The 25122-nt window shown below is 41.0% G+C and overlaps 1 protein-coding gene across 2 annotated transcripts in view; it reads left to right on the top strand.

Annotated features, from left to right (window-relative positions):
- The window catches only part of jade2 (jade family PHD finger 2), a 233344-nt gene that overhangs the window by 135224 nt on the left and 72998 nt on the right, over positions 1 to 25122 (top strand). For both annotated transcript variants that reach the window (XM_082548884.1, XM_082548883.1), the window contains exons 8-10: positions 677 to 793; positions 7994 to 8479; positions 11423 to 11587. In XM_082548884.1, coding sequence (XP_082405010.1) covers positions 677 to 793; positions 7994 to 8479; positions 11423 to 11587 — 768 coding nt within the window. The remainder of the gene's footprint in view (positions 1 to 676; positions 794 to 7993; positions 8480 to 11422; positions 11588 to 25122) is intronic.

The following is a 25122-nucleotide window of genomic DNA, read 5'->3' as shown; positions in this document are numbered from 1 at the left end:
AATCAGAAACTGAAGAAGTTGCGTAGCTGAGGTGTTAAATATATTTAAGAAGATGATAATTATGTTGTAACTTCAAATGTTGTATTTTATTAATACTTTATATGGCGCCAAATCACAGTTGCTTCAAGAAGCTTTTGCTTTTTTTTTTTTTAAGGTAAAGATCCTGCAATAGTACATAAAAAAATCTGAACAATCAGACGACCCCATATGAGCAAGCGCTTGGCGACAGACGGAAAGAAAAACTCCCTCCTAAGAGGAAGAAACCACCAGCAAAGCAAGGCTCAGAGAGGGGCAGCCGTCTGCCGCGACTAGTTGGGGTTGAGGGGAGAACAGAGAAGTGAAAGACAGCCAGAGATTAATAATAGCCAATGATGAAATGCAAAGTGGTGTATAAAAATAGAGGGAGTGAAAAGGAACACATCATGGGAAGCCCCCAGATGCACCAAGAGTCTTTCAGCCTCAGTTGCCTGTATGACCATCGCAGATGAATATTAACTTATCCCAAAAAAAGCTGCATATTCCAACATTTGAGAAGCTGCAACCAAAATATGTTTGGCACTTTGCCTAATTATTAAGTGAGATTTTTTTAAAAAGAATTTAGAGTAAGATGAGTCTCATCAGTGTTGTTGTGCTTTCTATGTTTGTTTCTTACTAACTGTTTTGTTTTCCTCCTTAGGTGAGTATAGGCTGTCCAGAGAAGATGGAGCCCATTACCAAGGTGTCCCATATCCCCGCCAGCCGCTGGGCTCTGTCCTGCAGCCTGTGTCGAGAGCACACAGGGACCTGCATTCAGGTATATTATCAGTGCTTTGCCCGTCTATCTCATTGTCTTCAAATGTTAAAAGAAAAACCCCAAAAACAAAAGAAACACAAGCAGCATTCAAAACGTCCACAGGTTCTACAGTGCTCCAGATTATGGGTTTCAGTTTTTGCTTCTTTTCCTTCTCTGGTTGCTAAATCTCAACTACCAGTTTGCAAACAAGTTAAACCAAGATAAGTGAGGGTGTGATTTCAACAGCAACAAGTTTCCTCTTTTTAAATTATCATGCAGCCTGCATGCATGCTGTACATCAGCCAGAGGTGGTTTGTGGATATGTGAAGGTTTCCACTATGTGTAATATTTATTACAAAGGGTGAAACACTGATCCATGAATTTATTAATGAAGCCTTGCAGGTAAAAAGACACAAAATGAGCACAGCATGCTCCAAACACAGCATTTCTCTCATCAAATTATTGTAGTTTTTAGTTTCCTGATAGGCAATGTGGATGTGTTTGAAGCGACTGCTTAGTATGCAAACACAGCCCCTGCTGACACACTTACACTAACCCACTTCACAGACATTAGCCTGTGCATGATTTAGCTTCAAAAGTGCCCTTAAGGTGAACCGCAATCCTAAAGCATTGCAATGCTTTTGCATTTGCTTGCAGCATATGCACATCCCAGATGTATGTACTGGATACGAACGCGTGTGTGCGTTTGCGCATTGGCGAGGGTGTTTCCTGACAGTGTATCCCTGCTGTAGACTATCAGCGAACCCCCTGAGTTGGAGTCGTCCGTAGGGAGAGTCTCACTCTCCTGTTTCCATAGCTGAAAGCAGACTGCTGTACAAACATACTTGCTAATCAGTTGAGATGCTTTTCTGCACAGCAGCTCGAGCAGCAGGAGTTCTTTGTAAACCACGTTGTGGAGAAAAGTCGGAAATAAGAAATATTTTTCCGCCTCGAAAAGTTTCAGTCCAGGAGAGAAAATTTCTTTTAATCTATTTTTCCGATTTAAGTGTTTGCTGTGATTTGTGATACAATCATTGTAGATCAATTGCACACTATAGCAGACATTAAAGCACAAAGCATGTGTTACCACTGATATCTGTGTGTTTTTAATGTTGAGTAGGTCAGACAGCTTCAGCCTTGAGTGTTCTTCACTTCGGCACCACTTCCAACAGTGAAATCCACTTTTTGAAGCCTTCGTCTAATGACACCTTGTCCTGTCTCTTTTCATGCTGAGCTACTAACAAGCATCTCAAGCGCTCATAACAAAGTATACATATCTAACAACCATTAGCCAGGACGTTCTGAGTTAAGAGTCTCTTAATTAGTATTCTACTGAAGATCTGTGCACTAGAAGGTCAACCAGTGCCACCTGTACTGTATATGTAAAAGAGATTCTGTGTACAGCTTTTAATAATGAGATTGTTGTAGCTCTAAGTGTGCTAGATGGATTAAGTGAATAGAAAAAGGTCTTGAAAATATGTCGTAAGAATTTAATTTGCTTTATTATGACTCTGGTTATTCCCATATCAAGCGGTGGACATCCAGCAGCTCAGATGTTGGAATATCATAGGATTGGAGCTGAATTCTGTTTAAACATACAGAACTTTGTTTTAAAGTCTAGTCCTGTGCAGTGCTGCACATTTTGTTATTGAAGGGATACCAAGTAAATACAGGGCTAGTATTGCGAAGAACAATACTTATACTTTCAACTTATAAAAGCAACTTATGTAGTAGAGATTTAAGAGATGTGACCCTTAAATCACAGTTTTTTTTACTTTCCACGGTTACAAAGCACACCAATCAGCCTTTTATGTATTTTGAAACTGGGCTTTTTGGAGGAAATTTGCCTGCTCTAAAGCACTTTGGATCAACTTCTGTTGTTTAAATTTGCTTTAGGTCAAAAATAAAATAGATGTATTGGGAAACACAAAAGGGTTATGACAGTTTTCATAGTGCATGTTTGAGGTATATTTTTTCATTTTCAAAAAAGAAAACAATTTAACACGATTCAGTGGGCTACATTCTGAACTTGGAGGATAGGAACAAACTATTGATCCTATCGCGCTACAATACTAGTATTGTTATTGATACAATTGACTATATTGACGATTGATTGACATATAAGGAAGATGCTTGAGATCTCTCAAGTGATCACACTGATTAGTTACTGTAGGTCCAAGCTTCTCTCTAATCTCTGCCCCTTTCTGGTTTTTGGGTGGGAAAATGGTGCAGTGGTTAGCACTGCCGCCTCACAGCCTTTCTCTGTGGAGTTTGCCTGTTTATGCTCCCTCTGGGTACTCCTGCTTCCTTCCACGATGCAAAGGATTGCATGTTAGGTTAATTGGTGACTCTAAATTTGCTAAGGGTCCAATGTAAGTCTATAAGCTCCAGTGCCTGCATGACCCCGAATTGAATTTGTGGTAATATAACGAATGGATAGATTTGTTTAAAATTAATTATGGAGAGTGATAGAAAATCGGCTAAACCTAAAGATGAAAAAGATGGGAAGTTGCTTCATTGATTTTTCTGGTTGGTTTGTACCAAATACATGTGCAACAAAAAAAGAGAGGAAACAAATCCAGAATTTTTCAGGTCAAGGAAATGTTGATAAATCGCAAGTTGATACACAAGTTAAAAAATGTTCCAGAGTAAAGTATGAACAAACCTCAGTCTGAATAATGTCGGGGGGGTTTTCTCAGTTAAGTCTTGCAAAGATTATTTTAGAGAAACATGTTTTCTTCACAAACAGAAGTAGTCGGCAGCAGTGTGGGCACTGATAAAAACATTATTAATGAATCCCTGCCAGAACAGAGCAGGTGCAGTCGAAAAGGCCAGATGAGTATTTTTTTCTTTTTCTTTTTTTTTTCCTCCGATGACTTGGCTCATACCAAACAACACATTTAGCCAACTCCACGCTGTGTTCAACCTTTTGCCACCGAAAAAGTGAGAGCAGCTGCAGTGGTCTCAATCTGACATTTGGTTGGTAATAAAAAAAATGGGTTTACAGTGGAGACCTTTGACCGTAACTCCACGTTTTATCAGGATGTTGTATTTATTGGGGTGTCTTACACAGGCTAAGCATGTGATTATTGGATCACACCTTCTGTTTCTTCATCGCTGGCTTTATTTTCTTGGTGATTTATCTGTGCATCAGGTGAAACTGTCAAGCTTTAGTAAACAGTGAGTGTAGGACTCAAGTGCGGGACCCGGGCAAGACGGAGAGAAGTAGAGTGCATTTTGAGATTCTTTATTCGCTTAGAGACATTGCACATGAACTAACTTAAATGAGCTCTTACTCACTTTAAAGAAACGTAAACATAGAAACAAACTTTATTTAAATACAAGGCTGAGCTCAGCTGAACATATGAATGCAATTAACAGGAGAGAGAGGCAGGCATGAGGAGCGAAGGCAGGTAGCGAGGGTAAGATCTGTGAGACAAGAGGACAAGTTAGACAGTGCAGAGAAGGAGGAGGAGGAGGTGAGTTAGGCAATGTTGTCCAGAGGATTATTGTGAGAAAACCTTACTTGAAATCCGAGGTAGTCGGGCCAGGGGAGGGTGCCAAAAGGGAGAGGTTTTGAGCCCGCAAGGAAGGTGGTGAAGGGTGGAGCGTGGGAAGGCTCCGAAGAGTGGCAGCGGTGATCCAGCAGGTGAGTAATGATCTCAAGTAGCAGCAGAAGAAGTGGCATTCGTGAGAGGTGAGTGGTTGCACATGGATGTGAGATCCGGGGCTGGCTGGCTTAGTGGAGACGAGGAGAAAAGGCACGGAATTACATGAGAAACAGATCATAAGAAAAAGCAAATAAAAACAAGATTAGCCTCTTCACCACGTCGGGTGAGCTCATAATCTGGCGGAGTGTGGATTGCTGCGCTGGTCTTTTTGTTCAGCAGTTGATTGCTCTGATGATCAGCAGGTGACCTGAAGGGGAGGAGAAAACGTGGTTGCAGCTCCACTCCGATGGGGTGGAGGAAAACAGCTGCCTTCTAAACCCACATCTGGCAGCTAACTCATTGGTCAAAGCTTCTTATGACAGAGAAAAGCCATTTAGTTTTACCTTAAAAAACAATAAAGGACAAATTAAACTCTTTAAACACGAGAATGTACACTGAAAAGCCAACCAAACTGTCATAATGATTTGAGGGCTGTGCAAAATCCATTAGAGCCAAGGTTTCTTTGCATTAGCTAGCTTGAAAAACACCTAAAACCCCAGTTAAAAATAATGGATAGTTATCCACTGTCTTTGTTAACCCAGGCTGTGTTTGTTGATCGCATACAATGATGTGCCACTTCACTCTTCTTTGACACAAAATGGATGGATTGAGTTAAGCCTGATGAGTCAAGATAATCAGGTCATGGAAAGAAAATATGGATATTAAAAAAATATATATGGTAAAATCTAGCAGGTGTTGCCAAGAAGACAAAATGGTAATACTGCAGAATGTTCACATGCTTATGCTTGTGCATATGCAGTCATTTCAGACTGCTGCACATCAAAAACAGATTTCATAAACGTGATCGCTATATCAGACCTGATACAGTCCCATAGTGAAAAAAATATGGAAATCATTTGTTTTTCGTCAATAAAGGTAAAATTCATATAAAATATATGCACAATATGAAGTGGGACTTAAACAAGTGCTGTGAAATAAACTTTATGGGTAGAATGTTGTTATCTATTGGACACAATATCTTGGATACATTGTCAAAGTTTTAGGAGAAAATTTGCCACTCAACAACCATCTTGGTAACAAAGTGGCAGCTGTGGTAAACGCTTACTCCATTTGTAACTAAGATGGGCAATTATCAGTTATCATAAAGCCCCGAGTCAAATAAACGGGGAGAGATATAACGTGAATTCCAGTGGTTACCAGAATATAAAACTGTCTAATCTGATAAACAATGAAATAGTTTGGTGATTTTACCCTAAAATAAGGTTTCTTTTTTTTGTCATCTACAAAAGGCGTGTATGCTATGCACAAAGTTACGCAATATATGCTATATCAGTGTTTCTAACTGTTTAGGTGTTTATGGACTTTCTTCACCATAGCACAAGTGTTCTGCTGTGCCACATCATACATAAGCCGAGAAACAACACTAGGCACGCTTGCATCTTTACCACGATAATGAGTAGATATACAGTGGGGGAAATAATTGGTATTCTAAGTGTTTTGACTTGGGGAGGGACGTTCTCGTCCAACATTTAGTAGGACATGACCGCATCCATTGGCCCTTTAATGTGGTGAAGTCATCCTGTACCCTTAGCAGAAAAACACCTGTGAGGATAGTGTTCTTTTTGTCATACTTGGAATTTCTCTTTTTCCAAACATGGCAGGTTGAGTTGATGCCAGAAAGCTCGATTTTACTTTCATCTGACCACAACACTTTCTCCTGCACTTTCTCTGAATCATTTAGATTTTCAGTGGCAAACTTAGGCAGGCATGTACATTACCAATGCTGTTAACAGTGGTGTTTCTTGGCAAACTTAAAAATTTTAGCAGGGGATCAGATACTTACAGTGGTTTGAAAAAGTGTTTGTCCCCTGATTTATTTTTAGTTTTTGTATACGTGTCACACTTAAATGTTTCAGATCATCAGACAAATATAATATTAGAGAAAACACAAGTAAACACAAAATGCATTTTCTAAATGAAGGTGTTTATCATTGTAATAATAATAATTCATTTATAAACTGTAATTAACTTGTGTTTTAAGAAATCGGGAAGGGGGCAAACACTTTTTCACTTCACTGTATTTCCCCCAGTGTACAGGCTGCCACACCTTTTGAACTTCTAGGGTTCATCTGCATTAGCACAATAACACAGTAGGTTTATGTTTTCTCATTTTGCTGCTGATTGACTGTTTGCAATCAGTAGTGTTCATATTTGCTGTTATAGCACTTCCCTATAGATTTCTAACGGGGTTTGTTTGAGTGGTAAATCTCCCTCATAATCTCTCTGATAATGTATCTGGTAACGTTAGGGAAAGAACTGGTGAAAATGTGGTATTTGCAGGCAGTTTTCAATAAAAACCAAGCTTGTCGTGCTCAAAAGACTAAAATATATAGCAGTGACTGTACAACTTGACATATTGAGCCAATTAAAGCAAGGAGTCTATCATCATTATCCACATTGGGGAATAACACACATAGGAGGTCTCCATTAGTCAGTTTGCGGTTTCACATGGATTCACATGCTGTTTCACAAATCATGTAAGTTTAATGCAGGATATCTCTGTTAATCCTCCCACACACAAATAGGCTCTAATATTAAGTCCATAAAAGATGAAATGAGAGTGGGTTCATCTGGATCTCTCAGCATACCTGAGATTACAGTCGCACACTTTTCCATGTGCTGCTGAAGGTTGTAGTGATAGATTGGTGTTGGGGCTGATGATGACCTACTTTAGTGTGACAGTAGAGAAGACCGCAGCACAGTCCAAAGCCAACCCGAAGTTCAAGCAAAAAAGAATATGCTAGCCAGTTATGTCTCCTTTTTTGCCTCATCGTACAAACCACGTTTGGAAATGCCGAAAAGCCCAACGCCAGTTAGGACTGGACTGTTTCTTTGGTAGGAAGTAGTTCCAATTAAAACTTTTTAAAGCTTTTTAGAAAGTTTTTATGAAGCATAAAAGCCAAATAAGGATAAGAGAAATAAAGGGAGAGAGACATTTGTAGAAAAGTTGTTTTCCAGATGGTTGAGTCGGTCGGATCAGTGAGGTTTTTTTTTTATCATGCACTGCAGTGCAGAGAGTCACCAACGAGCCTCCTGCCGAATCCTGAACTACTTTGATAAGTGCAGATCTACACACACACTCACACATACTAAAAAATGTGCATGCAGCAGTGACACCAGTACAGTCACAAGGGTTCTCGCTTTCTCACACACACACACACAAAATCGTAGCATGCCTGGAGGGACTCAGTGGGAGGTCAGCTCTTAGTATGACCTGTAATGGATAGCACTGAGAAACATGCACTCACACACATATTGAAACATATCCCAAGTTACCAGAATGTCAGCAGAAATGGGAAAGCTGTGTTTGTTGTGACTTGGTCTGTCTTTCTGCTTTGCTGCACTTGTTCTGGAACCTTGATAACGCAATAAATGAACCGAAAATGACAGCTTAAAACAAACAGGTTTGACAAAATGTCTGAGAACATGAAGACATTTTTTTTTATTTCTGTGTCCCTTAACTCAATTCCCTCTCTGTCCCTGCTCCCAGTGCTCCATGCCCTCCTGTATTGTGGCCTTCCATGTGACCTGCGCCTTCGATCACGGCCTGGAGATGAAGACCATCTTGGCCGAGAACGACGAGGTGCGCTTCAAGTCCTTCTGCCTGGAGCACAGCAACACCAGTACAAACACCAACAGCACCTTCAGCTCAAGCGGAATGAGCAACGGCAATCACGTCACCGCTTCCACCGCCAACGGAGCACACGGTGGAGCCAGACCCGAGTGGGCCGCCCCCGGTCTCACCTCCGAGCTTTGGCAGGACCAGCAAAACGAGACAAATGGCAGCAGCGATCCGGCGCAGAGGTCGGTATCGCACCTGGTTTCAGTGTCGGCGTCGGAGCGGGCTGAGCGCGACCAACTGGAGAGAGAAAAAGTGAGCCAGAGGAAGCAGAAGCTTCAGGAGCTGGAGGATGAGTTTTACCGACTCGTGGAACCCAGGGAGGTTGCCGAAAACCTGGGGCTACCCGTCTCCCAGGTGTGTTAAGCTAGGACCCTACAGCTTCTCATTAAGTTATAAGAAATGAGGTTAAACACTCGTTGCGATAGGATAGGTACGCCTGTATGTGTATCAAAAAATACCTGCTCTTCTAGGTAGTGACTCAGGTATAGGCACGAAGTGCACAGACATGGTCAACAAGATGAGTGGCTGAAAAAACTCACTGATGAGAGAGCTCATAATAGCAGCACTTGTTCCTGCTAAGAGGGAGCAAGTATGCAGATACTGTGCAGCGACGTGCAGCAGAGCATTTCAGAACGCCCGATTCACCGAAGCATGAAGCTGTTAGGAAGTGCCGTTTCTGTCCAAAGAACAAAAAGCTGAAGGCTCCTATTGATTGATGAAATCTGGGAGAACATTGCCTAGTCGGAAAAATGTGTTTGTGTTAAGAGTATAAAATTATAGAAATATGAGAAGACTAATCATGTACTTGCCTCGATTTAGCACACTGGCTCAAGTGTTCCCCATTCATAGGTATTCGTAGACTGCATGATGAGTTACAGGTATTTGTTTAGACCATGCTCTGTTCTGCTTTCCAAACATGGACGCTGCTGCTGTAAAGTGTTTTATTTTTTATTTTTTTTTACTAGGAAAGCTAAACCATGGATTTGAAAGAGTTCTTTTTTATAAAAAGAATTTTTGATACTGAGTCAACACTTCAGGGCCATTTTGGGTTTTAAAAATATAATAGAGCTGAGAGAGAGAGGAAAAAACTCAGGTATTGTCTGGTTAAGGTCACAAATCTATGAGAAAATATTGTTGTGTTGTCAAAGAACCGCTTCACTTTTCTTGGCAAGGTTGGGGCAACCACATTACACCACAGTGCCTCAGTGTGCTTTGTGTCTTGCCTGCAGTGTATGATCTAATAGAGGTATTCATTGTAGTTGGATACACTAATGAAATACTTGCGATTGTAGCCATGTTGTCAAATACCCAGACTTTGAAGAGTCATTGCTTACTCAGATCACGAGTGAAACGTTTTTCGTAGTGCTGCACTTCTTTAATGTGTGCAGTCCTGTTTTATTTTCATTGGTGTAAAAGGTTGATCCTTCAAATGTGAATATGAATGGGGATTTTTAACAAAAGAAAAATGTCACGTCTACAATCATGGGAAAAATGAAGTTGTCACAGGACTCTATACAGCCCTGTGAAAAACTCGGTGAGGTCGAACAACTTTTAGCGTCAGTAACTTCAAGTAATTATTTTCTGTATGACTTTATCAGCCTCTCAAACTGTTGTGGAGGAATTTTGGCACACATTTCTTTAAAAACAGTTCACACTCCATGTGTGCACACCTCTCTTAAGGTCCCACCACAGCATTTCAATCAGGTTAGGGTCATTGCAACACGGTGATTCTTCTTATTTTCAGACAGTTGTAGGTTTGCTGCTGTGCTTAAGTTCATTTACTTGTTACATGACAGAATTTCAGCAATGCTTTAGCTGTCAGACAGATGGACTCACACTTTACTCTAAAGTACTTTGGTGTAGAGCTGTTCGATATAACGATATATATCGGATGACGATATAAAAACATCTGTCGTTTCATTTTACGCTATCGTTTGTTTCGTGGTGTCTCAAAATAAACTGTTTACGGCAATATTTTTTCATCGTCCGCTTGTTTATGTTCCACATAAACCTTTCACAATAAAGCTCAAGATCCTGTTGAGACTTTTCAAAATAAACTGAATCACATGAAAGAGCAGATTATTTACGGATGAGAAGAAAAAAGAGCCGCCAGGTGCTAAGAAATAAACCTTAGACTCAAACGTTAGAACAGGCTTTTCCCCGCAGCACGCCGTGTAATAAATACAAAGAAACTCCATGAAATTTCTCGGCCGTTACAACTTAAGTCTAAAAATGTATAGTTTCATGCATCGGTTAAAACACTCGACTCCGGGTAAAGGACGCACAGTTGGAAACACTTCACGCAAGTCGAGCTGCCCGAGATTCACAGAATTTACAGAAAATGTTAAATTTTTGTGATTTATATCGTTATCGGGACGATAGAATTCTTATATCGGGATATGAGATTTTGGTCATATCGCACAGCCCTACTTTGGTGTACAGAGGAGTTTCTGGTCAACTGAATGGCTGCAGAACAAGCCCGAATCATCACCCCACCACCACCATGCCTGACAGTTGGTGTTTGTGTTTGCGTTATACATCATGGACAAACATCTCTACTTTGGTCTCATCTGTCCTAAGGACATTGTTCCAGACGTCTTCTGGTGTTTTTCAGATGCAATTTTGCAAACTTAAGATATGCTTTGGGCTGATTTTGTGAGGATCCCCATTCCTGACCAGCAAACTACCAAAACTTCAGTGTTTATAGCATTGCTCACACTTGGTGATGATCAGTTTATCAGGTGTATTTGATTAGCAGCACCTGGTGGCTATTTAATTAAAAAAATTCCTACAGTATTGAGGCTGTAATGGTGCACCTAGTTTTTCACAGGACAGTAGAGAGTCCTTTCTTCTCTATGTGACTATATGTGTATTTTGTAATTTTGTGAGACCTTTGTAAAGTTTTTCTTTGACTTTAAAATAACAAAGAATATCCAAGTATTTGATCCTTAATTTGAGAAAATTATTGAAGTTTAATATGACTATAAAGTTTCCAAAGCTGGATGACTTTTTGAAATAAATCTCCTGCAAAAATGTGCTCTAGAATTTCACATTATAATGCTTCAGTGCCTCTAATTCACAATTAAAAACAACAAAAAAAGGAAATAGTCTGAAAGCACAGTACAGTGGCCTTCCATGTGACCTGCGCACACAGCACCTTCATTGACCAGATGCTCGCACTGATTTTTAACTCCATGAAATTTCTCGCTGCCATCTTTGACTTGAATTGAAATCAAACATGGCAGCGATGCGAACATTATGATAGCGTAACAGGTAAATGTGTGTCTACGTTTTAAGGTGGACTACTTATATCAGTTCTGGAAGCTGAAGAGGAAGGCCAACTTTAATCGACCTCTGGTGACCTTAAAGAGAGACGAGGTGGACAACCTGGCCCAACAGGAGCAGGACGTCCTCTACAGACGCCTCAAACTCTTCACACACCTCCGACAAGACCTGGAAAGAGTGAGTTGGACAATCAGATGCAGACGTTGTTTCGATGTTTGTTTGGTATGAAGCCAAAGAAAACTTGTTTCTTTGCAGAGTGCTTTATTCTGGGATCATTTCTTTCTGTTCGTGTGTGTTCGGTGTGTGTGTGTGTGTTTCGAACATGTGCGAATATTCGTGCTCGGTGCTTGATCCATCCCTGTATCGCTGATATAATTTCCGAGTTAATTTACATTTTTCCGAATGTTAATTAAAAAGATCATTGACAGTATCATATGAAGTTGATTTTTGCTCTCATGAATATTGATGTTAAATGAATGAATGGCTCAAAGGATGACGGGGTAATGAAATGACTCAGGGATATAATGAGTGACTGACTGATAGCCAAGTGTTGGAAATGTAAGTGAAAATTCACCAACTGTGGAGAATTCATTTGTTTTTTCTATGATCTGTGATCATTGTGACAGATTAGTTACTTCATGTAAAAAGTCAGCGAGGCACTCTCGGAATTTCCTCAGATTTGTTTGTTTGTTTATTTGTTTGCCGTGTCTCTCCCACTCTTCTGACTTGGAGAAAAAAACTTCACAGAAAATTCAGTCTCAAGTGACCCGGAGCACAGGAATAGCATACAGTACATACTGTAAAGTCCCTCGGGAAGTGGAAAGTCAGCTCTATAGTGGAAATTGGTTCAGACGTTTTTCGTTTTCATTTCTCTGAGACCCTGTGGGTTCGTTTTGTGACGCTCCTGAGCCCCCTGCTTGGAAACAGTTTGTTATTCCCCAGAGAAAGAGATGGTAATGCTTGTGCAGCTGCCGTGCCATGGAGAGAAAGGCTTTGATCTGGAGTTTGTTGGTGGATACCAGAAAAGGTGCTCCGCAGCGACTCCCTACTTTTACTGAGGCACCTCAGATGGTTTCTAGCTTGGCCCAAATGACATCAGTAATCAAATATGGTAAATTTCATGATACTGTCAATTTTTAGAACTGAACGCATGGTGTGATTTTTGGGAGTGTGCTACATCTACACCTTGATTGTTGATGAGTTCAGGTAGACCAAGTGTCCTAACGTAAGAGCGAGCTAATGGGCATTAATTGTACTGGAGGCTTTAAACCTGGCGAAGAATACTTTTCCGGCTTCTGTGGTTGTGGAAGCAGAAGTTTAGGGAGGCTTTTGAAGCTTTAACTGCTAACTCTAATTAAAGGTGTCTGTGGATGAGAAAATTGAAAGATCTAATGGAAGCCTGGCCCATCTCTCAGGTGAAGAAATTTCAAAGGGTAGTTGAGATTCGTGCTGCATGTTGTGTTGCATTCGTAGTAGCTGTTGTAACTGGATTGATCACATTTTGGAGGGTTAGCAGTATCTTGGTGCAATGAGAAACTTGTTGATCTATTTATGGAGAAAGGAGGTTATGGAAGTTTGTTTTTTTTGCCCTGCCCGACACAATGTTCCTTAACATTTAAATAAAACACAAAACTTATCATTATCTACATGAAATCTTTGCAGCTTGTAGTTTGTAACTGTAGCTGCTAAGAGTTGAGGTTATTTCTGAATGCTGAAATATTCCCCTGCTGATTTCAGTATCAGAGCTTGCATTTGGCTGCAGAATGCGCACTAATATTTTCATTTTTTTGCCTGGTTTCTTGAATTAGTTGTGCCCATCTTCAAAACCTCACTCCAGAGCTCTGTTAGTACATTGGCATTCTCTGCTGCGGCTGCAGTGCTCTCAAAACCTCTTTCTGACCCTGCAAACTATACAGGATCTAAATTACAGCGAGCAGCCAAACATCTACTGCGGCCAAAATTTAGGGGGATACACGTAAATCCGGTTCGCTAAGGACATGCGGCAGGAGTCCTCTGTTTTTTTTTTTACATTTAGACAACTGTTTATATCATTCCCACAATGAAAAAAAAATCTTATTATATCTGCTTACCTTCACGTAATAAATTACCAAAAATGTTCACTGCAGAGAGATTCTTAACCCCTGGATATTTCTGTCAGCAGAGTCTAAGGTGCCTTGGTTTTGTTCAGCTTGGTTGATTTAATTTCGTTCATAGTAAGAAAACCTTTTGGTAATTAGGTGGCTCCATATTAACCAAATGACCTTTCTGTACAAAACTAAAAGAGTTCAAATACAAACACAAGAGATAATTGGAGATTTTTTTTTTTGTTAATTGCTCCTTAGTTTTTCTCATTTAGCCTCAGCTGGTAAGACCAGTGGACTTAAGTTCAGTGCTGATTAGACCACGGGATCAGCGTGCTTTGTCCAGCGTCCCACGGTGTTAATTTGGCTTTTAGATGATAATTCCTCCACCTCTTAACTTAAAATAATGGAATCACAAATCACTTCCCACAGAGCCAGGTTGTCATTTCTAAACAGTGGGCTGAACTTTTTTATGTAGGTCACTTTTTATTTGGGTGAGCCAAATAACTGAAAGCCCTTGCTATACTTAGATATTCTGTAGCTGTGCAAATCACTGTCGATGTACACTATTTTCTGTGATTGGAAGACCAGATGTGTAGAGAATTGTGTAACTGTAGCCACACCGCAGTGGTCTCTGGTGGTCAGGGTTTATTGATTGTTGCAGTTTTCTAACCTCTCAACCAGTCAGTGTGTCCATGGACTCCATAACTCTTCTCCCTCCTGACCACCCATTATTGATGTGTGTGTGTGTGTGTTGTAGAAGTGAACCATACCACTTCAGCTTTCAAAAGTTAACTCTCTTCATTCTGTCACAAAACAGCGAAGCAGTCAGTAGGAAATAACAGTTGAAACAGCTTATTTACTCAGAGTATGTAAAGATGGTGCCTACGTGTACCTCAGTGTTCGAGGCAACTGCGTCCTATTTGTGAAAAATGCAAACACGTGGTGGATTTAAAGCAATCCATGAACACATGTTGGATTTAGCTTGAATATTACATCCAAATATTGCAGATTTATGGGGAACATCATTTGGCTTTCACTTAATACAGAAATGTAAATAAAAAGGTCGTCAAAGGAGCTTGCAAAGAAAAGCGTTTGGACTTCTTTAAGTTGCTTGAAGATGTTTCACCTCTCATCCGAGAAGCTTCTTCAGTTCTAAGGTCAAATGGTGGAGAGTCCCAGATATAAACCTAGTGGGAGTATCACCCCGCAGAGGGACGCCCCCCATACGCCTTAACACCCACTCACATCCTGGGCCATCTGACCTCAGGAATTCGCATGATAGGGTGGGGCCAGGTTTCACAATGAGCTCACCTGAACCCCTGGCTGATTGGGACCCACACCCAGTTTCACACCTTGGCTCAGGCGATTAGAGGATCATCAGGGGGTCCTTTTGTCCCTCTGTGGGGGGTCACTCCCACTAGGTTTATATCTGGGACTCTCCACCATTTGACCTTAGAACTAAAGAAGCTTCTCGGATGAGAGGTGAAACGTCTTCAAGTAACTTAAAGAAGTCCAGACGCTTTTCTTTGCAAGCTCCTTTGACTACGATGACCTGGATGACTGAGAACCTTCACAGACAAATAAAAAGGTCATTTTTCTGTGATTTTTAATGTTCCATATGCCTTCTTTTATCAAACAAAAAACATTAGGAATAATAGAGAGACTGATTTTATTTATAAAGCGCCAAGTCACCACAGCAGATGCCTCAGCGCTCTTTATATTACGAAGGAAAGACCCTGTGATAATACAGATAAAAACCCAGATGAACCCTATGAGCAAGAACTTGGTGACAGTGGGAAGGACAAACTCCAGGTAGAAACCTCCAGGAGTCCAAAGTCAGCTCTTAGTAAAAATAAAATGCTGTACATACTGTAGACCGTGAGAGGTTTTGGTATCACTCTGCTCGGCACCGTTCAGCGTTCTGTTGAGACGCTGCTGCTACGGCAACACTGGGAAAGTGACAGTTGTATTTGATCCCTATTTTTTTCAGTTCGTGCGCCTGAAAGACTGATGGCTCATGTGCTGGCAAGGCTGTCCGTACTCCTCTTACAGTACTGGTCAGAATTTAATTAAGCTGACACACAGTGATCATCTGATGGGTCTTCAACCACATTGTTCTCAAGGTTAAAGTCCCATTTGTCACTGTCAATTAATTTGAATTCTCATTCGTTTGTGCAGTACAGCGAATAAATGACAAGGAAACTTTGTAGTAACCTATGAGTGGTGACAGATGAGCTTCTAGATCCCTGACATTTTGGTTTTGGGGATTTTGTGATTTATTTTCCTGATTTATTATGTAAAATAACTTTGCTGTTTTTAAGCTCTTCTTAAGCTCTTAGAGACAAATATCTGACACTATTTGCTTCATCTTATTCACTATTATGATTCAACTAGGCTCACACTGAGTGATGCTGATATGCAACTACAGTAATGTGTCACCATCACCTCACCTCCATTTAGCACCATTAATAATCAGGTGTATTGGAGCTGTAACTTGTAGTAGTTGAACTCTTAAATTCATGTAGTCTTGGTTGAATTGTTGGAACTCCTGGTAGCTATTGACCATACTTCACCATAAGTACTCTGTTTTATATATTAGGACAGACACCCTTAGTATAGCGACTTTAACTCAATGTTATTGTGTTTTTAAGAAGCTTCCGTGGAGTTGTTGGGGCACAAAGTCTGAATTTTCAAATTGTTTTTGTGCAAATGAGGCAGAATAATGTGTCTGATCATTTTGTTGAGGCATGTTCAAAACAGCATTTAATAGCCTGAAAGCTGCGCTGCGATTGCAGATCAAGACGTGAGGTTGATCTGAAGGTGTTTAATCTGGCAAGCTCCAAATCTAGCAGTGTTCTGCTTGACCACTGCCCAAGTGTGTAACGGAGAAAGTCGGATTGATTAGAATTGCTGCTGGCAAGTCACCCATGAGGAGGATTGATCTCCAATTGGTCACGTTTTGGCCAAGTGAGTGTTGACAGCTCACTGCTGTGATGCCACTGGCTGTCGATACACAAGCTCTCTTTCACTTCATCCGTCTTCTTCACTTTTCTTCCTCCTTTTACTTTTCCATCTCTCACGCCGACACCACCTGTAAGTATCTGCTCTGTCATCCATTGCTGACCTGTTTTTCAAGTGGTCCACCTGCTTTGCTTTGTTTTTTCGTTGCATATGGTATTTTTCTGTGGAGGTGTTGTGTGCATGACATTGTGTTTCTAAGTGCATGTATGTGTCTGTGTGGAAGATAGTGTTGCAATCATCTCTGATTTGCGGGCAAATTGAAAAATCCTCTCCATCCTTCCATCCCGTCATCCCCAGACCCCAACCCAATCAGACCCCACGACCAAAGCCTCCAGCCTGCTGCTTTTGTGAACAAGTGTGTATGTGTGTCTGTGTGTGAGTGTGCGGGTGTGCATGTTGGTGGTGGAAGATTCCAAGGGCTAATGTTGGGGTGGATTATCCCCCTCCTCTTCCTCTTTGAAGTGCTGCCAATGGAACGAATTGCACCGTGCTGTCCCTAATGCACTGTGAGCTTTCTCCATTTCTGTACTCCTCTCCTGAGTGCTGCCCCAACACCCTCCCTTCACCCACAACTCGCATCCAATCAGCGTGCAACATGTTGAAGCAATGTGTGACACAGTGATTGGATAGTGTAAGTTAGGTAAGTGTTTAAAAACCTTTAAAAAAAAAGAGAAGAAGAAATCTGGGCATAGGTGCAGTAGAGGATGACGTAGAAGCAGATTTTGTGCAATTCTTCTTCTTTTTAAATTATTATTTTTGGCCTTTTTGAATAGAGAAGTGAAGAATGACAGGAAAGCGGAGGAAGAGAGAAAAGGAAAGACATGCAGCAAAGGGCCGCAGGTCGGACTCGAGACTGGGCCTGCCACTCTCTGCCACACAGCATGTGGTTGCCCGCTCATCCCAGTGAGCTAAACTGGTGCCTAGATTTTTGGCAAGTCTAATGATCTTGACTCCATATTTGGGATGACCACCTTTATTTTTCAGCACAGCCTGAATTCAACTCTCTTTGCCAGGCTTTCTTCTCATTTCTTTAAGTAGTGTGAAGGAATAAGTCTCCAGGCTTGTAGAAAGATATTCAAAGCTGGTCTTTGGCTGCCTTTTGTTCTGTTTTCTGTCATGATGATCCCACACTCCTTAAATAATGTTGAGGTTTGGGCTCTGGGGAGGCCAATACATGACTAATACTGTTGTAGTGTCTGTTTCTCTATCAGGTATGTTTTTACTGCAGTGCGTTTGGGATCATTATACTGAAAAATGAAGCTGTTACCAATCACTCCATTAGATCTGTTTTCAGAGCAGTTCTTGTGTAATTTGGCATCTATCAGCCTTTTCTCCCTGTTTCCCTACCTTAAGAAAGACTTCTGGACTGCCATTCTTCCACCGAGACCATTTCTGATGAGCTTTAATTGAAAAGTAGATGGATCAACTGAAGGGTCAGATATTTAGGTGTCTTTTTTGTTTTAATTCATCATAGATCTGTGTTAAGTGATTCAGCAAACACACAAACAAAAGAAAACTGGACTGAAAATGTCCAAAGAAAAAACATTTTAAAAAATTATAAGAACATCTGGGCTGCTTGGAAGCACAATATAAAATATAAAAAGATCGAGCATCTACCAAAACTAGTTTGGTAGATGCTTTGAGCAACATATTTAAATAGGTGATGTTTCCATCTAATGAAAATCACAGAAAAAAGATATAAATTGTTAATTAGAGAGTATCAGAGGTGTTGACATGTATTTTTCCTTTGGATAGAACCGGGCTTTCCCCCTGTGACCTAGCCCAATACTACAAGCTGAACACCCCCTGGGTCCAGATCCATACTTTAACCAACAGACACGAGAGTAATATCGATCTTCTTTATCCAGTTCTGAGCAACTGAGAGTGAACCATAATTCCCAAACCATTATACCGGGGGTCCCCAATCCCAGTCCACGAGGGCCGGTGTCCCTGCAGGTTTTAGATCTTACACTGGGTCAACACACCTGAATCACATGATTAGTTCATTACCAGGCCTCTGGAGAACTTCAAGAATGCTGAGAAGGTAATTTATCCATTTAAATCAGCTGTGATGGATCAAGGACACATCTAAAACCTGCAGGGACACTGGCCCTCGTGGACCGGGATTGGGGACCCATGCATTATACCATTCCTCTCAGATAACAATGGTGTTGGGTTATATCAGTAGTATGAAATAGAAGGCAATGATAGCTGCAGTATCAAAATGTGCCAGAAACCGTTATCAGAAGTTTAGACTGAAGAGTTCTGGAAAAGTTCGGTTTGTGGCGTTCATACCTGGTTTGATCACAGTTCTGGAATAATTTCCCAACCAAACTGAGACCGATGATTGTATTTTGTTTTGTAAAACTGCAAAATATACACAGTTATACATTTATGATGATACTGGAACTGAGAAATTATAGATTTTACTCAGCATGGCTTCTCAGAAGAGCTCACTGAGATTAAATAAAACTGGCAAAAGAAGGGAGAGCTTCATGAATATTGAAGGGGAGGTGAAGGTTCAGGCTCTGGAAGCAAAAAGAAAAGAGTAGGACTGGAAATTAAAAGTTAAAACTTTAGTGAGGTGACCTGTAAGGATTCCCAGAGAGGGGAAATGACTGGGACGTGATTCACTGGGGAAATGGGGATGATGGAGAGAAAGCAGGTGTGAAAGAATATATTTTCCTTTCTCGGTTCTTCCTGCATGTTTTCAATTCTAAAACCACTCGAGTCAAACAATGGCAGTTAGTCTTTTCCCACCGGTCAGTCAGTGCATCGGTACTATAGCCAAGGCTGGCAGGGTGTCTGATGGCATGCCGCCGTTCTGTGTCCTGCCCTCTGCTCTCCCTCGCTCTCTCACGGTAACGACTTGGCAGTACATTTGGTTCAGCAGGTCAGCAGTCCCACACCCAGGAGGCCCTCAGAGCAGAACACAGCAGTACACTTATGAAACAGTCCATTTAAAGAAGGGGAAAATTTTCATTATGAGTAGCTAACATATGTTTTATATCATATTTTTCTCTCTTTTTTTTAAACTACAGAATGCTGACAAGGAGGGAGTGTAGAGAGAGGTTATATGAAGAGAAATTAATGAGAAGAAGGGATATTGTATGTATTTAGTACAGATTTAGGCAGAGGTGTTTGGACAGTGCTGCAGAGATTGAAACCTGGACAGAAAGCAGCCGTGACAGCACCATCAGCCTTCAGCTGCAGGTATCTGCCAGGTAAACTGTATCGCTACACTGTGTGCCGAGGCACTAGGGAGGAAAGCCCATCAGCTAGTTTTCCTTGGCTACAGGTTACAGTTTCACAGTTTGTTTTCTTTCCGCAAACCCCCCTCGGCGCTTCGTTCTGTTTGAGGAGAGAGAGGAAGTTCGGAAGCAAAATAAAGAATGAGAGGAAAATGTATGTGTACACAAGCCCGCAACCCCTAATCTGCTGACTTGGATTTGCACTGCTGTGAGTGAAACTATTGGCAGGAAGAGGTTAAAGGGAGGAACTTCACACATCAAACCAAGCCTAAAGACTAAAAAAAGTGTCTGGGCAGAAAAGGCTTGCTGCTTGTGTCTTTGTTTTTTTTTTCTCAGGCAATCGACATGTATGGATTTACTGGATTTTCTTCATCTTGGGTTGACGCACGTTTACAATCCACACACGGCAAAATCCACACGAGCCACCAGAGAAATCTTCCTATTGCTCGATTTTCTTTTAATCTTTTTTCTTCCCCACAGTTAAAAGGAACCACAGAAACACAGAAGCATCTTTCTTCTTTATAGTCTCAATATTCTTAATATTCTCAAGTTGCCTCAAGTTATCCAAGAATTCCTTATTTATGGAGTAATTTTTCTTTATTTATTTTTACAGTTGTGACCCCTCGGATTACCTGTGGCTTCCTTTTTAATTAAGTGATTTTTTTTACTCCTTGATGCTTGTGAAGCATAATCTCTGCTTGTTCTTCAGACTTTTTACGCCCTTAAGGTGGGTGTTAAAAATGTATCAAACTGAACAAAAAGGAGTCTTTTTAGTGTTATGTATTGCTCAAGCTCCAAAACTCCTGGATCCTACTTTTCCCCATAAAGAAACAGGTTAATTTCCTTTATGATTTTGAAGTGATGGTGGGGCATCTGATAACGATAGTTTGACGTTTGATGTGCTTTTTAGGTCATTTAGATTGCTTGGTAGATAACTGTCATGACTGTGACACATGTAAGACAAAGCTAACTGGGATATCTGTGCATGTTCAGAGTTTAAGCGTAGTGGATGATGAATAGCAACTTCGTCCAGTAAAAACAAAGGCATTTTACTTCCTTTCCCGCAAAGGCCAACTTTCTTCTGATTGGCTGCCCCTCATAAGCTGAGCATCTGAACAGCAGGTGAGTGTGGCTGTCCATAATAGACGTGCATAATAGGGATTTCCCCTAAAAAATAAGCAGTGAAGGAGGATTTTATACATAACCTGAGCTCAGTGGGTTTTTCGTTTTGTATTTTTATTATGGTAGGGGGTCCATTTTACCCTACTGTAAGTCCTTAATGTTTGTGCTACAGCAGGGGTGTTAAACATGAGGCCCCAGGGGCCTGAATCAGCCCACTGAAGACTCAAATCTGGCCCACTGGACAGCTTGAGAAAAGGTGAAGGACACAAGTTTTACAGCTTTTCCTATTGAGAAAGACTGCCTATGCCAATTGCCATTCATACTACACCAAAGCAATTAACTATCAAACAATTAAATGACAGGAAAGTTCCTGTTTTTCCATTATCAGTGAGTCCATAGAGAATTTACAGAACATTTATGTTTTATAATTACAAGACAATCTGTGCAATGAACTATCAGAATGTTTTATGTGATTTTTCACATTTATCCTGTAGCTTCAATGGTCCAGCCAACTAAAGATTAAAGTGGGCTGTATGAAGCTTATGATTTAGAAGGAGTTTGTTATCCTTCTACAAAATTTAAAGAGGAGAAGATGAGCTCTAAGGCGATATTTGGTGTATGACGGTAGCACAAAGCGTTCACAAAGTAATACTGTCTGAACACAGAGAGAAAAATCATCTCAGTGTCACATTACTGCAACACCTCAACCATTGTGGGCTATTTTGTAATGCATTATTTTGTTATTTTACAGCCAAAGTTACAAAATAAGTCCAGACAGCCTGTATGATACTTGGGTGATAAAGGTCTAATGTGTATCCAGCTTTTTAACAGTATTTAAAAGGCAGGAAATGAGCACATAAAGCCTCATTTACTCAGTTACCCTGGTTTGTACAACAGTTGCTCTTCTGTAGGCTCAGACCACACTGGCCGGCCTTCACAAGCACACCCATAAGCCTTTAACCATTGTTGAAACACACCTAAGACGTGCCGTTCTGACCAAGTCCTAATCTGCTTTCAACACAACAGTTTCAAGATCTGACTGTTCACTTGCTGCTTTATTTAGCACACTTCTTGACAGCCTCTCTTGTAATGAAATATCAACTGTTATTAACTTTTTCTGCCGGTAGTTTTGTTGTTTTGGCTGATCCGTTTAAGTGCTTTATGACTTTATGACCTTCTACCTGTAGCTTCCCTTCAAAATGGATTTTCTTCTTTTTAGCCAATCCTGAAAATGGCATTTGACTTTAGTTTGTTGCATTCATGTGGTTGATGTAACCGACTTGTAACCTCTCACACCCTCCCATAATCATCCCCCAGCCACTTCAACATCATGCATCCAGCCACTCATTTGGCATGAAAAAGTCCCTGGTGTTATGCAATGTTAGGTAGGGTCAGGGCGAGGACAGAGAAATGGAAAGAGCGACACAGACTACTTGGCTATGTGAGCCCTCTTCCTCTTCTCTTGCAATCACACAGTTCACACCAGTGCATATGCACTCAACTTCTTACGCTGACTGACATGCCTCACAGTAGCGCGTGCACAAATCTATGCATGCTTGGCACCCATACAGTGCAACGTCACTCATTGGCCTGCGCGCTTGCCTGCAGAGATGTGCACACATGCATCGACACCCTACGCACATTTTTTACAGCTCTGCATGTCTGTAGGGGGGGTTGGGTGGGGGAGATTTCTCGCTCCAGGCCAGACGGGCCGAGTCAGACAGACCCACCCTGTTGGATCAGCATCAGCCTGGCTCCTCACACACAGCTCTGCTCCAAACCTAATACTGGCTCTCTGCACAAAATCCCTTCTTCTTAGGCTGCTGTCTGTTTCCAAGATGCTTCAAGTTACCAGGAGAGGAGAAGACAAGGGCCTTTTCTATCCACCAGCAACGGTTACTGTTAAGTTCAACATTCAGCAGACACTGTAAGTGTTTTACCAGCCAACCAGGTCTCCTTTGTACATTTAGTACAGACCTGGAAGTCAATGTTGGCTTACTCCCAATGTGCGAGGCAAAGTAACGTAGACTCCTGAGGGAAGCAGTCTGGTCCTTTCAGTGGTTTACAGCCTTTCTGCTGCAGGATTTTTGGCCCATGTTCTTGCTTGCTGATGGATTCTCCAGAGAAAAAAAAAATCTTGAATAATGTGAGTAGGATGTATAGTTTTGAGGGATGTTTAAACACCGCGCGCCACTTGCTGAGTCTGGGCTGATTCGAATTAGATGAGCTGTGACCTAACTGTACACCTCACGCGGATTCATCAGCACATTTAAAACTTCAAGGTTCATTTGTCATTTTAAATCAAACATTATGTTTTGCTTGTTATGCTTTGTGTATTTGAAAGCTATGATTTAAGGTAGGACATGTTTTCACAATTGTGGCATTGCCTGCTTATTAAGTAGTGCATGAGGTGCAATCTTCCTAAAGGGTGAAGATGCGCTGTACAAACCTGTCGCTCTGTTTAGATTTGAATAGATGCCTCGTTGGCTGCAGTGAAGATGAACATGGTTTTTTTTTTCCTTTGATCTATTCTGAATGTGTTTTGTTCAGTGGTGTGTGAGTTTCACTGAACACAATTCGACAATAACAACTGTTTTCAAATTCTTCTTTTCAATTTGGAAAAAAGTCAAATCTCAGCTTAAGGTACAACTATTGAAGAATTTAGGTTTTTTTTAATACTTGTATAATCACCGGCCACTTCTTTAGGTACACCACCTTTTGCCTTATTTGTGGCACAGATTCAAAAAGGTGCTGAAAACGTCCCTCAGCTATTTTGGTCCATATTGCAATGACAGCATCACAGTTGGTGCAGATTTGCCGGCTACACGTCCATGATGTGGATCTCCTTTTCCACCTCATTCCAGGGATGCTCTATTGGTTTGAAATCTGGTGATTTGATTGAGGCCATTAGATTAGAGTGACCTCTTTGTCATGTTCAGTGAAATCAGTCTGAGATGATCTGAGGTTTGTGACATTGTGCGTTATCCTGCAAGAAACAGCCATCAGAAGATGGTACACTGCAGTCATAGAGGGTCATAAAGGGTCATGGTCAGCAGCAATGGCTAGGCAGGCTGTGGTGTTTAAATGAATCTCAGTTGGTATGCCGACAAAATATTGCCCACACCATCTGTGGATTCATGCTTTCTCGTGCTGTTATGGCAAATTCTAACCCAATCATCTAAATTAAACTGAGACAAATCCAAAGAGGCTTTTCAGTCTTCTGTTGTCCAATTTTTGTAAAAGAAATTGTGTTCTTAGCTGACAGGAGTGTTCCCCTCTGCTTCAAGGTTTAACATGTTGTGTGCTCAGACATGCTCTTCTCCAATCATTGATTATTTGAGGTACTGTTGCTATCAGCTCAAAGCATGCTGGCCTCTGTCTTCATTTTCCTGTAACACCTAAACGTGTGGAACAAACACCCTGCCACGTTTAAAGTCACTTATATCACCTTTCTTCCTTATTCTGATGCTCAGTCTACATGCCTAAATGCGTATGTAGCTGACATGTGATTGGCTGATTAAACATTTGCATTAACAAGCAGTTGAATAGCTGTACCCAAAGTGACAGGTGAGTGTATGTTCATACAGTAGAATCTGACTTTTTCCAATAATGGTGGACTTGTAGCTGTTATTCAAAAGAAATTCTACCAAGGTAAGCTCTGTCCAACTGATTTATGTATTCTTAGTAGTGGAAGAAAAACTCTGCTCTAAACTCTGTGTTACTGATTGGAAAATGAGTCTCTGAGTCACATATAATTGCTAATAAGGTGTTTTGTTTTTGGAAATCATTTCACATGTACATTGAAGGTGCTTTAATTGCTGGTGGGAGTGAGTAATCCTTTCATCTTGAAACATTCCCACTAAATTTGCAAGTAATTACAAGTGTATTCAAGAAGAAAAAAAAAATTTAATCCAGTCCTTTCTTTGTTTTTAGGCAGGCTTTTCATGAATGTCTTTGCTATGATCATAACAAACTTAAGTTTAGGAGAAACTATGATAATGACTATATATGACTGACTGTAATTAAGAGTAGGCTCATGAAATCTATTAGAAAAATAAAAGAGAGTATAGATAATTATATGGGGCAGCACGGTGGCACGGTGGTTAGCACTGTTGCCTCACAGCAAGAAGGTCCTGAGTTCAATTCCAACATCAGGCCGGGGTCTTTCTGTGTGGAGTTTGCATGTCCTCCCCGTGTTTGCGTGGGTTCTCTCCGGGTACTCCGGCTTCCTCCC

The sequence above is a fragment of the Aulonocara stuartgranti genome (genome assembly GCF_965226115.1).
Source record: "Aulonocara stuartgranti genome assembly, chromosome: 10".
NCBI classification, from domain to species: domain Eukaryota; kingdom Metazoa; phylum Chordata; class Actinopteri; order Cichliformes; family Cichlidae; genus Aulonocara; species Aulonocara stuartgranti.
The sequence above is the reverse complement of the archived record's forward strand: the minus strand, read 5'-3'. Positions and strand labels throughout refer to the sequence as shown.